The sequence below is a fragment of the Coffea arabica genome, chromosome 6c, assembly GCF_036785885.1.
Source record: "Coffea arabica cultivar ET-39 chromosome 6c, Coffea Arabica ET-39 HiFi, whole genome shotgun sequence".
Lineage (NCBI taxonomy): Eukaryota > Viridiplantae > Streptophyta > Magnoliopsida > Gentianales > Rubiaceae > Coffea > Coffea arabica.
In genome coordinates, this window is record NC_092320.1 from 17,599,173 (window position 1) to 17,617,608 (window position 18,436).

At 36.1% G+C, this 18,436-nt stretch overlaps 3 protein-coding genes across 3 annotated transcripts; 2 read left to right on the forward strand and 1 right to left on the reverse strand.

Moving 5' to 3' along the window:
- The first annotated feature begins 582 nt into the window (after positions 1-582).
- Positions 583-5,107, forward strand: LOC113693932 (transcription initiation factor IIB-2-like). The gene is made up of 7 exons (XM_027212723.2): positions 583-1,119; positions 1,989-2,013; positions 3,068-3,197; positions 3,279-3,409; positions 3,507-3,595; positions 4,423-4,499; positions 4,728-5,107. The coding sequence occupies exons 1-7, from the start codon at positions 770-772 to the stop codon at positions 4,865-4,867; spliced, it is 942 nt and encodes a 313-aa protein (XP_027068524.1). The 5' UTR covers positions 583-769; the 3' UTR covers positions 4,868-5,107.
- A 3,503-nt stretch (positions 5,108-8,610) lies between these two features.
- LOC113694096 (transcription initiation factor IIB-2) lies at positions 8,611-14,425 on the forward strand. Its single transcript, XM_027212945.2, has 7 exons — positions 8,611-9,289; positions 10,699-10,723; positions 11,566-11,695; positions 11,779-11,909; positions 12,055-12,143; positions 13,639-13,715; positions 14,084-14,425. Exons 1-7 carry the CDS (start codon positions 8,937-8,939, stop codon positions 14,215-14,217), a joined length of 939 nt encoding a protein of 312 aa, XP_027068746.1. The 5' UTR covers positions 8,611-8,936; the 3' UTR covers positions 14,218-14,425.
- A 1,289-nt stretch (positions 14,426-15,714) lies between these two features.
- Positions 15,715-17,394, reverse strand: LOC113692567 (zeatin O-xylosyltransferase-like). Its single transcript, XM_027210987.2, has one exon. The coding sequence runs from the start codon at positions 17,236-17,238 to the stop codon at positions 15,817-15,819; it is 1,422 nt and encodes a 473-aa protein (XP_027066788.1). The 5' UTR covers positions 17,239-17,394; the 3' UTR covers positions 15,715-15,816.
- Positions 17,395-18,436: the final 1,042 nt, after the last annotated feature.

Genomic DNA, 18,436 nt, shown 5'->3' on the forward strand with positions numbered 1-18,436 from the left:
GGGGGGGTTTAAATGCTCTCCTCGTCACAAAAGACTAGATTTAAGTGAATTAAATTTTTTCTATTATAAAAAAAGAAGGCACACAAGAAATTTTTTTTTTTTTTTTGTAAATATCAATGCATAATTTTAGATATATTTTCTATTATCTCCTCCAAAAATGGGAAAAAAAGAAAATACTTTCAAGAAAGATAGGAGATCAATGATTCACATGTACAGTACGAAAATTCCCGCATTCAATGTACTGTGAATTTAAATGAAAGCAAAGTTAATTCTAAAAGCTTCAAAAAATTTTCATAATTTTTACATTTCCTATGTGATTCGAAAAGAAGATTTAAATCCATACAAGGATAAAAAACAAAAAAAGAAAAATACTCTTGAAGAAAAGCAAATTACTCTTGAAGATTTATATACTCACTCATGCAATAATTTTTCTAAAAAAAAAAACAAAGAAAAAAATCTTGAAGAAAAGGAAATTAGTAAAAGTGGAGACCGCCCGCCTTGGTGCCAGCTGTCCCCACGCCGCCCTTTACCAGACACGGCCTCTCGTCTATATATACCCCATTGACCCCTCTCCTTCCTCCTCTCCTTCTTCCCCCCTTCTCCAAACCCCAGAGTAGAACAAGGCAAATTCTTCTTCTGGGTTGGAGAGAAGGCCTAGGAAGGCAGGAAAAACCATCCATCAAGAACAAGAGATCACAAAAAACCCACACAAACCCATCAAGAGAGTCTTGATCTTTTTCTTCTTTTGGTGTAGAAGATTAGTATAGTAATGATGGCGGATACGTTTTGTACGGATTGCAAGAGGAATACGGAGGTGGTATTCGACCACGCTGCGGGGGATACTGTGTGTTCCGAGTGTGGGTTAGTGTTGGAGTCGAGGTCTATCGATGAGACTTCTGAGTGGAGAACTTTTGCCGATGAATCGGGTGACCATGACCCGGTTCGTGTTGGAGGTCCGGTCAACCCTCTTCTTGGTGATTCGGGTCTTTCTACTGTGATTTCTAAGGGGCCTAATGGCTCCAATGGGGATTCGTCTCTTGCCCGGTTGCAGAATCGTGGGGGTGACCCTGATCGTGCTATTGTTTTGGCCTTTAAGGCCATTACTAATATGGCTGATAGGTCTGTTTTTGGCCCCCTATTTTTAGTGATTTTTTGCTTGAGGAATGTGTTGTGGGTTTTTCTTGGAAGATTTTCTTAAAGGTTTGGGAGTTTTAAGGTAAAACCCTTAGAGGGCTTTGCTTGATTTTGCTTAAAAACTTTGAAAAATAGTAGGATACTTAGATGTTGTGGACTGATTGCCTTTTTTTCTTTTATGGAATGAACTTGGCGTGTTTAAGGTAAATTTGTTGGAGGATTTTGTTTGATTTTGCTCATAGAATTGAAAATTTTTTCTGTTTACATGCGTAGGTGTATGTATGTTGAGGGAGAAATGACTATTTAAAAGGGTGGAATTCGTTTTGCCTAATGCTTATTTGACCGAAACTAATGGTGGGACATTGGGACGAGTTTACAATTCTATCTGCTTTCTATGATTGAAGTGATGTTTCTTTTGTGCTTTAATCTGCTATTTTTGGTGAATCTGAACATTCTTGATTCATTCTGTTGCAGTCCGCTTTGGTGCGTAAAGTTAGAGTCTTATGATTGGTTTTGTCAGTTTGTCTTGTTGTTGCTTTTCAATTAACTGAATGAAAAGTGGTTCCTTTGAACATCTGCTGTACTATGTTAATATTTGTATTTGCTGCTCAAAAATAAGTCAAGTTTTCCGTTTGATTGGCTCATGTTGATTGACAGTAGGTTGTCAAAATCAAGCATTTATTTCAGAAAATCAATTTTGGACTTCTCTTTTGACTTGAATAGTTATTTAAGATATCTTTGCTGAGTCCAGGTTAATCAACTTATCCACTTGTTATTAATTTTTTTTCCTGTTATATAGATGCTTTGATGGAATGAATATGGCTATACTAACACAGGCTCTTTTTTTCTTTCAGGTTGAGCCTTGTAGCAACAATAAAGGTATTTTTTTTCCTTTTTTTGGGTTTACTTGAAAGCTTTTGTGCAAGGTCATACATTTCCTAGTTGAATGTTTGATGAATGTTTGTCAGCTTTCGGAGTTTTGTTTCCCCTTTGTGTGGGCCCACATTTTTGCGAGATTTTCTTTTTTTTTTTTGGGGGGTGGGTGGGAGTTGTAGGAAGCGTGTTCGTTTTTTTTGGTGTTCCATTTGAGTAAATGGAAAGTGTTTGTTCAGTTGGGCAGAAAATTATAAGTTTGGCATTTCTCTCCTATGCCGAGGGTGGGAAGGCTTCTGAAGTCCAACTCTGTACATGCTTTTGCCACTTGACTGGATCAAACAACGAAATGATGCTAATTTGTCCTTTTGTCAGCACATATTATAAAGGCCTCATTCTGAGATGATACTTCATGTATTTAGTTATGGTGCAATTATATTTCAATGTGCCTATCATGTTATTTTTTTGAATCACCTACCATGTTATTTTAGAGGATGGTGATCCTAGATTTACCTCGCATCTTTTTCTCAAAATGTTTCTGGTGCTTCTAAATTGAAAGGATATGGTAGTCTATCATCTCATACAAAAAACTTTATTTCACAAAATTTTTGTGCTGTTTCTATTTGCCCTTGGATAGCCGTGCTTTGTGCACATACATCCTTTGCATCGCATCCTTGGAAACATGTTTTAATGTTTAATTGACTTTCCCGTGTTGTTGAGTTCCATTTGAAAAGTGTCTGGTTCTTCATAGGGTGTGCTTGGATTTTGTTGGATGCTTTTTGTATTTGGGCACTAGAACTTGGCTGGAATTTCTGATTGTCATTTTTGCATTTTAAGAATTTGACTGGATTGGCTTTGGAAGGTGTCAGATGATATAACTTTTCTAGTGCCTTTTTTAAAACAAAAAGGTTATGAAAAGTTCTTTCCTTCTCCTGCTATGTATTTGAACTAATAAGATGCTGAATTAATTAATATTTTTATAGTTTGTGTTTCCATAAGGAAAACAATTACTATTGTCATTTGTTAAATATTGTGTTGCTTATTATTTTTTGATATGAAGGATCGAGCAAGTGAGATATATAAAAGGTTGGAGGATCAGAAGTGTACCCGGGGAAGAAATTTGGATGCATTAGTGGCTGCCTGCATTTACATTGCTTGTAGGCAAGAAGGCAAGGCACGCACTGTAAAAGGTGCCTTCTAATGCATTCATACACGTGATTTATTCTGGTTTTGTGTGTATGAACTCTTCTGAGCCTCTAGCTTTAAACTAGAAATTTGCTCTATCGCCAATGGAGCTACAAAGAAGGAAATTGGCCGAGCAAAAGAGTTTATTGTTAAGCAATTGAAGGTTGAAATGGGTGAATCTATGGAGATGGGAACAATACATGCAGGAGACTATCTGGTGAGTTCTTCTGAAACTTTAGGTTACAGTGTTGAAGTTCAGTAATCTGTGGTTCAATATTAATGACCTGTAACTCTTTGGCTTCTATATGTTTCAGAGACGTTTTTGTTCTAATCTTGGTATGAGTAATGAAGAAATTAAAGCTGTCCAGGAAACAGTTCAGAAGTCTGAAGAATTTGATATAAGGTATTTTTTTATTGCTTTATTAATAATTTCCTTGCTTGTCCTCTTATACCTGCCTGAACTGTCTCCACTAGAAGTGAATCCTTGTGCTTCTGTGAATTATTGATGTATTGGCAATTTCCTTGTCCTGCTTTGCAAGGGCATTTTCTTTCTTGCTTGGATACAGCATATGTGTATGACATATGTAGGTTCCCTGCAGGCCTATAACATTTAGACATCCTTTAGGTGCAATGCTGTTCTTTTGTACGTTGAGTAATCATTTGAAAATTAGATGCTCAAAACGATGCATTCTGATGGTCCTGTAAGGTGAAAGATAGTTAGTCAGGAACAGAAAAAGAAGTACATTTTTCTGATGTCTGGATAGGTGGTTAACATGCAATAAGAGTGCAGTGATGTGCTGTACTTGAAAACCCATGTTTTTTGAGAATCAGGAATTGCAAATTGCTGCCAGTATTCAACAGCCAATAAAGGAAGCATGTAAAAATTGACATAAATAATTGATGGGCAGTGATTGTCTGCGGAACATGGTTCTTTTGAGTTTGAGATGCAGCAAAAAAGTTTTAATTGAATTCTTGGAGAAGTTTTGTGGAGTCAAATCTGTGGCTTCAAGAAGTTTTTGGTTTCGTCTGGATGGTGTACCAAGTAGTCTGGTACTAGACATGATTTGTAGGGTGATCAATCAAGTATTTTGGTGTCTGTACTAAAATGGATTTACACATTTAATATTGCTGTCTGTTATTAAAAACAGTGAGATTCCATGGCATGTGACTGATATCGTGTTGTGATTGCTAAACAACATTCTTTCATATTTTTATTTTCTCCTATTGCAGGAGAAGCCCTATATCTATAGCTGCTGCAATAATTTACATGATAACGCAGCTCTCAGATTCAAGGAAGCCGTTGCGAGGTTTGAGCATTTACCATTTTATTTCATTCATGGTGGTGGGGAACTTTAAATAGTTTAAGAAGATTTATACTGACTTGGCGGAGTTGCAGAATAGGTTATTAAATCTCCCTAGTTGCCAGAAAAATATTGTACAGTACTGTTGTCTGATCTTTGGGTTGTCATTGAGTTGGTTACATCTGCTCTACTTTTTCATTGTACAAAGTGTGTGATTGGAAAAGTATCTTGCAGATATTTCTATTGCTACTACAGTTGCTGAAGGGACAATCAAGAATGCCTACAAGGACCTCTTTCCCCATGCTTCGAAAATAATACCAGAGTGGTATGCCAAGGAAAAAGACCTCAAGAGCCTTGCGAATCCAAAATCCTAGATGGTGTGATAGTCGCTGCAGATTAGGCTTTATTTGTATGTTGCATTTGGCTCTTATTCTTGTAGGGGGAAAACCCTGTATCAACTTTTTTCTTTTTTAGTTCTTTTTTGTCACTTTGCTTTTCCCCTTGTATCGGTATAGATAATTAAACAAGTTAATTTTGGATGTCCGAGTGTACAATTGAAAATTTTTCACATAGGCCAGCATCAATCAATTCATTAATGAAGAGTTTCTTCCCAATTTTCTTTGAATTTCTTGCTTTTGTGTTTCTGGAATGGGTGGATTGTTCGTTTTCTCATGCTTGGCTATGGATTCATGAGCCTCTGGTGCGGCTGCTCAACCTTCAAAGAACCACAATTCAGTGGATATTCTAATGTGAAGCTTCAATTCAGTGTCATAATTTAGGAATTCATGAATGAATAAGACGATACCAATGTATGGTCCCATTCGTAGTTAATGGAGTCAAAACTGGTTTGAATGTAAGTATCATAATTTAGGAATTCATGGATGAATAGGATTACACTCCGTGTGGGTGAGTGTCTTGATCCATTTCACTTGTGTGGTTTCAAAACCTACTCATAACCCATTGACACTTTAGATTAAAGTGATAATGTGATGGAAGCCATTTAACAATACCCAATTATCTTATTTCCCAATTCTATGCAGTTGTGAGTCACAATTTAGTGGTCTTTTTTTTTTTTTCTCTTTCTTTCACCAATGATGAGTGGGATTTAAGAAGCGTGGAAAGAAAAGGAGGATTTGAATTCGACGCTCTTAATTCTTGAGTTTTCAACTATAGTCACTAGACCAAGGTTTCGTAAATCGTAAGCAGTTGCAGTTTTAGTTTGTTAATTGCATAATTTAGGAATTTTGTGTTAAAAGATAGGAAGTGATTTGTTCATGAAAAGTTGGACATTTTAGCAAATATCTATATCATGAGTGATAATTGGCCAAATCTGTTTATTATTTGTTTTAGGTCAAAATTAAAAACATTAATGATTAGATTAATTTTTTCCCTAACTTCTGCTACTGGTCCATTCGGATAGTTGTTTTATGTACTTTTAGAAAACTTTAACCATAAACGTTTTTCTTTTAAAAACCTATGGTACACTGTATTTAATTATCTTTTTTCTTGAAGTATTTTAAAAATGTTTTTAGGTTAGAAATCTTTAAAAATGTTTTTGTCTCTCTCTCTCTCCCCTTCAACCCGCACTCTCTCTCCTCCAATTTGAGGAAAGGGAGTATGGTGTAAAAGGGAGTGTTGGGTTGGACGGGTGAGTGAAGGTCGTTTGAGAGAGATGGAGTTAGTGGTGAGAAAAGGGATGTTAATGTGTGTGTGTGTGTTATTGTTATTTTTTTAGGTGTATCTTAATAATTATTGAGTTTTATGAATGTGTAATTATGAAAATAATTTTTTTGAAGAATAACATTTTTATATATTGTCAGTGTAAAGATTTTTTTAACAAACAGATTCAGATTATATCACAGAATGCAAATTTAAATTATATACATGTGACGTACATTCAAGATTGTTAGTGTGAAAAAATCATTATTATTCTGTCAATACATAACAAGTTAATCCTTTTTTAAAAGCCAACCAAAATTTTACTAGCCACTTTGATATAGGGTCCAAATGTTACGGACTAAAACTCTAAGATTGTCATCTTATCCTGCATTGCAAGACTACAAAATATGTATTTCAACAAGGAACTTACGATGATGACATGATCTATTCATACAATTAGACAACTTGAGTTCGTTCTAACTTTATCCATATGACTCGTGGGTTCTTTATCCATAGGAAAAAAGGTGACAAACCTGTGGATTAATTACAAATAAAGGGAAATAACACTTTTGCAAATAACTTTTTCCTCCTATCAAAAATATAACACTGAAAACAATTGGAGAACTAATTATATGAACCCAAACGGTTTCAGAATGATGCTACAAAAGGACACTGCTAATACACGGGATATTCATTCAATTCAATCCCAACCACACCAAACCTAAATTGCTTAGATCCTACGTCAAAATGTTGCACTTTCTACAACTTGCATAAAACTAATGTATAGTTTTCGACTAATAATTTTTGGGATTAAAGTCTCTTACCCCCTGACAGTGTATACACCGTCAGACTTGAATGAATGATAATTATGTAAAAGTTTGAATTTGAGTTTTAAAATTTTCTCAATAAGATTCAATATTGAACCCGGTAAACCTAAAATTTTACATAAGACTTCATTTTAGATGCATTGCGCAATGTGTTATATAATATGTGGAGAAAAAAAAAATGAAAAAGACAAATGCAACCTCTATTAAGCGTATGAAAAGTATGATTTGTGGATACAAATGCCCTTAAATGTGCATTATGCTGCAAATCTATGCATTTAATTGGAGGCATATTTTATTTGGGGGAGGGATTGGCTGGGCGAAGTGTAGGTGAGAAGTCTTCAGTTTAAGACTCCCACTTACACTTAAAATAAAAAATAATCTGAGATCTTAAAAAAAATTGTTAGTTTTTCATTCATGTTCATTTCCTTTTATTCGAAAATTGAAAACAAAGAAGGTTTATATCAAATTAAATTTCAAAAAAGAAAAAATAAACAAAGGAAAAGTATGACAAAAAGAAGTAAGTGATTGATACTTTCAAATTTTAAAACATTCACAAGGTAAGAAATTTAACTATTAGTCGTAAAGGTGGCGAGTAAAAATTTTAGATTTAAACTGCAATAAATTAGTCAGCTCAATAAATGATAAAATATAAATTTTCTTAATAAATAATTCATCTTGTATTTAAAATAAACTTTTTTAGTAGCCAACAAATATTTTGAGGTACTTTATTCTTTGACTTTTAAAGAATTGTGTAAATTTTTTGTATCTTATATAAAAAATAAAAACATAATAAAATTTAAAAATGTACTATAATTGTTTGGCTTCATATAATGTATATTTTACATTTCTAATTAATTAATTATATTGCTAGCGGATGTAAAATTTTAACATAAAAATCCATATGCTAAAATGAATTAAATATTATAATTGATGAAAATTTTTACTATCAATCATCAATTATTTTGTAAGCAAAAAATGTCAAGATTCCATGTAAACAAACAAATAACATGGTAGACCAAGCAAAACAAGTTACATCTTAAATTTGAATTAATTGTATTCTATTCTGACAATTAAATATGAATTATACTAAATGCTGAAAAATTAATAAATATTTTATTCAGACTCGCGTACTAGACATTGAAATGATAAAATTTTCTCCCTATTATTCTGGATGAAAAGGTCTTTCCGATAATTCTTGCGTACCAAACGAGGGTTAGAATGTTCTGCTGTTTTATACATGAAGGACTAAAAGTTAACAACCTCAAAATGTGAGGTACGATTGGTGCTAGTGCTCAATGCTCGCCTAATATGTGTGTAATAAAAAAATATATAATATTTATGGTCATATATTTTAGATAAAATTTTTATTACCGAGAACATATACATAAATAGTTAAAAATAAAAATAGTCATGAATAGTTTTAAATAGTTAAAATAAAAATAATTTTTATAAGAATAAAAAAGAAATTTACAAAGTAAAGATAAACCTTAACTCCAATGCTAATTCCAAATTCCTTCCTCAACCAATACATATAATAATAGTATAGATATTTTTCCACAAATACCCACACCGGCGGGGGGCCCCCCAGCACAGGTATAAAACCAATTAACTACCATTAAGCACGTAGAAAATTTGTTAATTGATACCTTCGCGAAAAGCAAACCTGAAACGTCACTCTTCCCTCCCTCGCTCCCTCCAGGCTCCAGCCCCTAACAAACAACGAAACCAACCCGCAAACAAGCAAACATACAAAAAGCAATTCTCACACAGTACACACACTGGGGCTTCCATTTCTGTATAAAAAAAATAGTAGCACCAAAATCCCACCAGTTTTCTTCCTCAATTAATGGTAACAAAAATCAGATAAACAGATATATCCAGATAGAAATAAGGAACCCAAAAAAAAAAAAAAAAAGAAAAGCAAAAAAGCTCTTTCCGTTCCCTCTTCTTCTCTTTTATGGCGGATGCGTATTGTTCGGACTGTAAGAAGAGTACGGAAGTGGTGTTCGACCATTCGGCCGGGGACATGGTTTGTTCGGAGTGCGGTTTGGTTTTGGAGTCCCACTCGATCGATGAGACTTCGGAGTGGAGAACTTTTGCGAATGAGTCAGGGGACAATGACCCGGTTCGAGTTGGCGGTCCCAGTAATCCGTTACTGACCGACGGCGGATTGTCCACCGTGATCTCCAAGCCCAATGGGACTACCAGTGATTTCTTGACTTCTTCACTTGGGCGGTGGCAGAATCGCGGCTCCAACCCTGACCGCTCTCTCATATTGGCCTTCAAAACCATCGCCACCATGTCTGAGAGGTTTGTGAAATTACAGGGAGTTTTTTTTTTGTTTTCTAATTTTTTTGTTTTTATATTCTGGGATTGGGTTAGTGTGAGATTACTGCATGTCGTTTGCTGTTTCTTGATTTTCATGCATGTAATGTGATTTTTGGATCTTCGGGATCGGTTTTTGTGGAATTATATGAAAAATTGGATTTTGGGAGGGGAATTTGACATTTTTATGGATTCTTGGGGATGTTATTCAATTTATTTGTTGTGGTTTAGGTTGAAAATTGTGATGTATTTTGGATTTTATGCTCACTGGGAAAGGGAATTTTTGGTGTCATGAGAAATTGGAAAAGTGATATTCAATGAAATTTGGGATCATTTTATTCTAATAATTTGTGAGATGATTGTTGGGAGTGATTTTTTTTTTTTTTTGGTTGATTTATGCAATATTGTGAACAAATTTTGGAGAGATTTACTGTTAAAGTTTTCTTTTTGAGAATCTTGGATTATCTATACAAAGTATTAAGGAAATGAAGGGATATTTTGGAAAAGGTAATTGACCATGTCAAGACAATGGAGGCATGCTGTGTGCAAGTGATAGTCAGTTCGATTTGGTTTGTTACTTCAATTGTCCTTTGGTTACCTGTTGAGCCTACCATCCTTCATTCCCATTATGGAAGTTAGTGCGGGAGATAGAATTTGGGGCAAAATCGTTGTCATGAGGGTAAGTAGTGCTTTTCCAGTTGGAAGTTAATGAATGGAATTTCAGCCTATCGGTTGTGATGATGGTAGACATTCTGATCATACAATTTGTGCGCTTGTGGACAGACATAAATTACATAGATATGAAAGGACTGTTGCACATGTGTGCAGTTGCACTGTACTGTTATTTTTGTATTTACTTGGATGGAAGAATTGTTGAATTAGGTCACGATCAGCACAATTTGTAGTTTAGCCCAGTGTCTCTAGATTTCATCTGCTTTATATTCTTCATTTTAAGATTCAGCGCTGTTTACCTGATCCTTGGAAGGTTAAAGAAGGTACTATCTTATCAATGTTGGGTGTTAGGTTTTGCAACATCCAAGCCTGTTATGCTTAGATCGTGGGAGGGAGAAGATGGAGTGACAGGAATGAACTAGTCTATATTGTCCAATTTTCACTGGTTATGCCTGTACCTAAGGTTTATCAATATGTTGTACTGTCATCTTAGGCAATTGCTCATTTTAACTTTGTAATGTTTTCAGGATATTAATTCAGTTATTCGCTTGCTTTTCTTCACAAGTCAATTGATTGTTTTATGGTTGATTGTGGACTTTCAACTTGCACAATGTTTTGGGCAGTCTATTGCTTTGCATGTACATTATCTTGTCCCTCTTTTTGTCTATTCATCATGTCAGTCATCTTTCTTAAAATACTAACCCTCTAAACTTTGTTTGCAGGTTGGGCCTTGTTGCAACAATTAAGGTATACTGGTCTCACTCATCTTTAGTTTCATTATCATGTTAAGATTTTTGGCCATAGGACTCTTGTTTGATATTTAGTCTCTTACAAAAGAAAATGTTTGCTTTTGGATGTATCGCCTCTTTAAAAATGAGTGGATTTTGGTTTCTACTTGTATACTCCATCCTAGGAGTAGAAATGGTTAATATTCTGTAGTATCCATCTATCTTTCTTTTCTGCATAGCATTTTTAGGCCTTTGCCAATGATACTATCTGAAACTTAGCCCAAGTAAGAGAAAACATTATACGAGATCTATGCTTAAACCATGTTATGGCTAAGGTATGAAATAGAGTTGTTTTCTTGCCTTTTTCCTTATTTTAGGGCTGGGTTGTTAGGGTGGCAGGGTTAGGAGGTGGTATAAATGTCAAACTAAATGCTTCCCCCCCTTTTACCCGGACAATAAGGTTTGGAAATGATTAGTTCTGTTTTAAGATGCAAGTAATCTGAAGTTTAGCTCCTAACTTCTATCGTTTTGATTTATCAAGCCAAGTTGGTCAACTATGTCCTTTAGGATTCTTTTGCAATTGAGTTCTTAAATGGCCTTTTCATCTTGATTGCCTCCCACATTATTGATATTTGATGTTTTACTTTTTGCTTTTCTAGTTGCATGCATAGAATTTGCTTCTTTCAGGACATATCATGGCCGAAATATCGGGCACATTCATAAGTAACATGGACTTGTGGATGAACTTTGTTCTTTCTTGTCGTCCCTTTCTTACCTTCATGTCTTTATTTATCTTTTCTTTGATTGAAATTTCTTTGGCTACATTACTGTTACTGGCTGGTTTAATGATATGATTAAAAGGATCGGGCTAATGAGATATACAAGAAGGTAGAAGATCAAAAGTCTAGTAGAGGGAGAAATCAGGATGCTATACTGGCTGCCTGCCTGTATATTGCTTGTAGACAAGAGGATAAGCCACGCACTGTAAAGGGTACAGACTAAGTTTAAATTGAATGCATACTGAATTATCTTGTACCGTGAATGAGTTTTCTTGAATCTGTGGATTTCACATAGAAATTTGCTCTGTTGCCAATGGTGCAACAAAGAAGGAAATTGGCCGAGCAAAAGAATACATTGTGAAACAGCTGGAGCTTGAGATGGGTCAATCTGTGGAAATGGGAGCAATACATGCTGGGGATTTCATGGTAAGGTTTGTGAATATTTGTCATGTACCTTTTGTCCCATTTCCTCCAAAAAATTTCAAGCAACGTCTTTTCCTATTTCTTTGTTGGTTGATGATTTTTGCAACTTTTTAATCTTTGTTTTTGGCCAAATCTTTTGTCCTTTCAGAGACGGTTTGGTTCTTATCTTGGGATGACAAATCAAGCAGTTAAGGCTGCCCAGGAAGCTGTACAGAAATCAGAAGAATTTGACATAAGGTAACCTGGTTTATGTTTGACATGCACGTGCTTGGATCTACAAGTCAATGAATTTGAACGAGCACACTTGATATAATGAACTTCAACGGACACAACAACTTCATTTTTTGTTTTGTCCCCTTGTGTGAGTGGCAATTTGTTAAATTAAAATCCTTGCAAGGATAACATGAGAGTTGAAAATATATATAGCAAGAGGAAGACTTCAATAAGTCTATATAAAAGGCTCTCCTCTTTTCTCTCTTAGTATGTTGAGAGAAACATGAGACTGAGAAAAGGGGTGGTTCTCTTACCCTGGACTTCTCCAGCTTTTTGAGACCAAATCCTGTTGCTAAACATCTCCACCACCATCCGTATTCTTCAAAATCTCTCCCAGCCCTCTGTCACAATCTTGTATGTCTACTGGGCAACCACCGCAACCCTCACAAGATCTTTCATTCCATTCCACATTCCCCTAACAAGTCTACGAACAGATACCCCATCTAACAAGTCTACCAACAGATACACCATCTATTTGGCAAATCCCTTAATGACCACAAAATTAGACCCCCCGGCTCTGCCATAACACCATACAAACCAGGATCTAGACCAACCAGTTGCCAAACCCTACAATGATCACACAATGAAAGCCCCTGCCTCAGCCATCCACGATGATGACATCTCTGTACCATTTCTTCAGGCTGTTTCTCATCCTCATTTTTTGTGCTAGCCATAATGAGTTATTGACAAATAAAGAATGGGATTGATGGGAGATATTTTAGTGGCAATGTTTACTTGCACCTCTTTCCTTTAATTATGAAGGGACTGAATACATGCCAGCTTTTAGGATGGTGAAACTGGTGCAAGGTCGTGCAAATAAGGGTGCAGCAGACAAGGAAAGAGATTAGGGGCAGAGGAATGAAAAGGGCAGATGGAGGATCCGGTGTTGACTGCAAAGAAATGATAAATTGTGAGGTGGAATAAACTCTTCGTGAGTTGAGATAAACCCCCATGAAACTAAAGGAGAAGAGTGAGCCTAACAGCTGAAATTGACAGAAGGGGTAGAGGTATACCATTTTTTGGATTGTAGTGGGTGCTACGAAACTTCCAATAGATTAGTTATTATAAATAGGGTGAACATTGATGAGTTACTATGTACCTTAAGTTTGACATTCTCAAAATTGTGTTCTGTGTAAACAGGCTGAACATGGATTGGATTACTAGTTGTTGGTTGTCCATGTAACTTGTTTTGAGAGATGAGGCAAGGGTGCAGGGGTCAATTTGAAACTGTTATTGTCTGTTATTATCTGGTTCTGTTGGATTGTTTATATCTGTATGTTTAAGTACATCTACTGGATGCCTATCTGGTATTCTGCATCTTGTGTTGTTTGCCATCTTAGTTATCATGAGCTTTCGTTAACTTTTCCAGTTTGCCAAGCACATGGATAATCATGTATTTCAATGGCTTCTTCCCCTCAAACTTTGTTTCTGCTAATTTTGCCCTTCTCTCTCTTTTCAGGAGGAGTCCCATATCTATTGCTGCTGCAGTTATATACATAGTCACGCAGCTTTCAGACAATAAGAAGCCCCTTAAAGGTAAAAGTTCGAAACCATGTCGACTCATTTGTTAGGACTTGACCCTCTTCCAAATAAAACAGAATTAAAAAAAGTGCACTTTGTAAACAATTATCTGTGAATAGTTGGGGATGCACATGTGTGAAATTGTAATGTTCATAGTCCAAACAAAATTACAAAAGTAAGTAATCCTCACGTAAGGATGCCATTTCGTAAGTATCTGTATTGGAAATTTGAAGAGCTCCTTGATGCATGGGTCCAAATTACTTCACAACTACCACTCCCTCTATCAGATTTTGATTCTCACTAGAAACTCATGAAACATGTTTTTTTTCCCCCTTGATGTGGCTATTGTATTCACGTGCTTGAACAAGATATTATGGCTGCAGATGTTTCAGTTGCTACTGGAGTTGCAGAAGGCACAATCAGAAATTCTTTCAAAGATCTCCATCCCCATCTTCCAAAGATAATACCTAGTTGGTATGCCGTGGAAGAGGATCTTAAGAACCTCTGCAGCCCCTGATTCGTCGACTAAGCAATAGAAGATGGACATTTTCAAAATTAGTTCTTATACTTGTTTATTTTACATTTCTCAATGTTAGTTGTAATACTTGTTTAGGATACATAACTCTGAAATGTTAACCTTTTGCATTGACAGAATAATCTTAAATTATGCTTTGATCGAAGGAAAGTTTCAAGAAAATTGTAGCAATAGAAATCCAAGTTCTACATGTTCTCCTTAGTGATGTTTTTCGAGCTAAAATTACCTGAAGCTGAGCTCATTGCATGATTAAGTTGCATTTTAACTTCATGATTAGTAAAATTTCTTTTTATCAGGTGGATGGTATCCAAGCATGACTTGAAATTTTCTTGACATATGCTACACTTAAGTGTCAATGTAGAATATGTAGCAAAATGCTGTATCCCTTTTCCTCCTCGTCAACAACCCCAAAACAGAGATTCTTGTTACTGGACATTTTCTTTTTCTGACGTGACGGTAGGAAAGTAAGTACACTCTTAAACTAAAATTGAAGGATGTAACCAGTCAATTACTTAGAAAAGAATTCAATCTGTTAAACTTGATTAGCATTGCCTCTCAAGGCTTTCCATTGTAATCCATGTCATTAGACTACGAGTTTCAACTGATGGAGAAGTTGAGACTTCGAACTTCAAAAGGACAAAATTGCAAATGCAGAATGGGACAAATAATACTTCGAGAAACACGCACGCGTATGAATTGGCAGTAAAAGTGAGAGTATCTCTTTCAGCGTAATGTCATTTTCTATAGGGCAAATTTCACTTTATCCCCCTGTGATTTAGCGTTTTTTACATAACCCCCCTATGGTTTTAAAAACTATACATAACCCCCTTATGGTTTGGATTAAAGTGTCAAAGTAACGGAAATAGTCACTCGTAACGGCGTCACATAAAATGTCAAAAATACCCTTATGTAAAGTTGAAATTTATGTATTAACCAAGGGGGGTAATGTGTATATTTTGAAAATCATAAGGGGGTTATATGGTAAAGTATTAAACCATAGGGGGGTTATATAGTAAATATAAAAATTATAGGGGGTTGATGTGTTATGTATTTATAAGGGTAATTTTGACATTTTTAGAAGTTCCGTTACGAGTGACTATTTCCGTTACTTTGACACTTTAATCCAAACCATAAGGGGGTTATGTATAGCTTTTGAAACCATAGGGGGATTATGTAAAAAAAAGGGTAAACCACAGGGGGGTAAAATGTAATTTACCCTTTTCTATAACACCGAAATCATGAACCCACCACTGCTGTTGCTCTGGGCGGCAATGCTTTGATTTTTCTGGTGTTTCTTTTGTAGCTGTAACAATTGGTTTCAGTCACTTTGTCTTGGGCTTTGTCATAGGTGAAGGCTGTGGTTACATTCTGCACTGGCTTATTGCCATACAACCAGAAAACTTAATGAGAAATTATTTTATCAAAAAGGTCATTAGAAGTTTTGATAATTGTAACATTAAGGATTGACAAATAGTACTATTCATGAATCTGGTAGCTAGGTGGAATTCAACTTTCAAGAAAAGTTTTCCAAAAGCCTGGTGACCTCCCTCGATTAAATTTATGATCCTCTAGTAAACAAATCTACCGAGTAATGTGAGCGATGAAAGTATCCATCTCAGTGCTATTATCACTACCCTTAATCACTGACTGCTTAAGTGCATCACTTAATTCTTCTGCCCTCTTCCTCATCTCTTGTCCTTCAGTCGAATTCATCAGTCTTTTTACAGCATCTTCAACTACTTCTGCTTTAAAAGATTCATCTTGATGGGCTAAATCCCCCACTATTAGACCTGTTTTGAGAATCTTGGTCACCAGGATAGCATTTCTTGGCTGGTCAGAATGCATAGGCCAGGCTGCCATAGGCACCCCCATGCTAATGCTCTCCACGCATGAATTCCATCCACAATGGCTCATGAATCCACCTGTTGACGGATGGCCAAGAACTTCCAACTGCGGTGCCCATTCTCTCAGTATAAATCCTCTTCCATCGACTCTCTCTTCATACCCTTCTGGCAGTTGAGCTTTCCTACCTTCTCCAATAGAAACATCTCCTGTATCTGCATCTCTTAGGACCCACATGAATTTCTGTCCACTTCTTTCCAATCCAATCGCGATCTGTTCCACTTCTTCATCCGATAACGAAGTTGTTGAACCGAATGAAACGAATATCACTGATTTTGGAGCTTGTTTGTCCAGCCATTCCAAGCATTTATGGGATTTTTTAGATTTCTGGTCCTCAGTTATCACCGGAGGATTAAATGGACCGATTGCCCAATTGTTTTCTGTTTCATCGAACTTTATTTCCGCAAGAAGGTTAAGATATTCACCATCTATCAATCTGGATGAATTAAACAGGTTTCCCCAGTTACACTTTCTTGCTTCTTGTTGCACCTTGAAGAACTCTGCCAACTCTTCTGGGAAGACGCTTTCGGGAGTGGATAAAAGGGCATTTACTGGTTCTCCATCGGCCAGGACCGGTTTTCCCATGGCTTCCCAGACGTAAGAGTAGAGGGCAAAAGCCGAAACACTTTGAAAGCAGTAAGACTCGGCATTCGGGATGGATGGCATATCCTGGACAACATAACACATGAGAGAGTCATGAATTACTACAACTCTTCTTGCCGTGCTCGAGAGTTTGGTTACAAGTTCACAAGCAGGCTCACGGAGATGCAACGTCGCGAAAAAGGCCGGGACGAGCTGTGTGGGCAGCTTTGTAGGGGCTTTGGGGTCAGGTGGAGGCGTTGGAAAAGAAGGTAGTGGGAATTCATGGAAACGGATATCGGAAATGGCTAGAGGATCCCATCCATGCACTCGATCTTTAGCCTGGCGGTTGTGAGTGGCCGAGCCAACAAAGTGCACGGGTATGTTGTAGGATGAGATGAGGCGGGAGAGGTGAAGGAGCTGGTTGAGATGCCCTTGTGCTGGAAGGGGCACCATAACCACCACCACATCTGTTTTCTCGTCATAGCCGGCTTTTGCCCCGGGCACTTCAAGTTTTGCCATCTGAAAAAGTAATTTTTTTTCAGGCAATTTGTGATTCAGTGTTTGTGGTGTATATATATATATATATATTTTGTGATTCAGTGTTTGTGGTTTAAGAAGTCCAATTTTTGGTAATCTGAAAAACTTTTGGTATGAGAATTGTTTTTTTATATGTTTCAAATGGGGTCCAATTAGTTTTTGAGCAAATATACGACTCAGAATGTTTAATCCAGAATTTCAGATTATTAACAGCTTACATTTAGGATAATTTTTGCCAATTAATTCTCTTTTACATAGCTAATTTGGGTCCCACATTCACCACTTTTAAGGCCGGCCTCAGCAAAAACAGCTTAATTTGGTCGGAATTAAAATCACAATGCTGTGAGAGGCTGAGGGCCCAATGGTCTGGTTTGGATGACTCTAGCCTTGTATTACTTGTCCCAGTTGGAAAGCATCTCCATCGAGATTATAAAAATTAACACAAATGATGTGGACTTACACTTACCGTCTTCATGAGCAAATCCGTCTGCTGGCCGGATCAAATATGACGTGGACTTGCAGTTTTCAATTCTTCCTGAATATGGTTTAGTATACTTTATGCAGCAGTACCTTTTCATGGAAGTAGTGATGAACAAGCAATGTTTTTAAACTCAGATCGGACCGGTCGGTCCGATCTGATCGAATTGAAAATCGGTCAAATGTTCGGTCCGAATTATTTTAAAAAATCAGTTGAGTAAAAATTCGATCAAAATCGGGTTTGATAGAAAAAAACCGGAAGAATCGGTTTAGTCAAAGCCTTTTTTTAAAAAAGGTCAAACATTTTCAATATTATGTTTTGATCCCTAAGTTATTACAAATTATTAATTGTCCTAAAATTTGATGTTATTTTTCAATCAAGTATATAATTTTAATTCTAAACTTGTTAATGTTCATTAAATAATATAAATTGCTACTTGATCGTTCTAATTTCTTTGTATTTTCTTGTTAAATATATTTGAAACATCAAATATATATGAATATACCTTTATTAATATTAACATACTCTTAGGTATTTTACATACAATATAATTTTTATTTATGACGTCATCTAGTTCAACTCCGATCGAACACATTGACCTCTGAGATCGATCGAGTCGATACCCGGTCTGAGTCTAAAAACATAGTAAACAAGTAGCATTCATCACACCCCAATTCCACCCCGTAGCAAGGTTTTTATTGG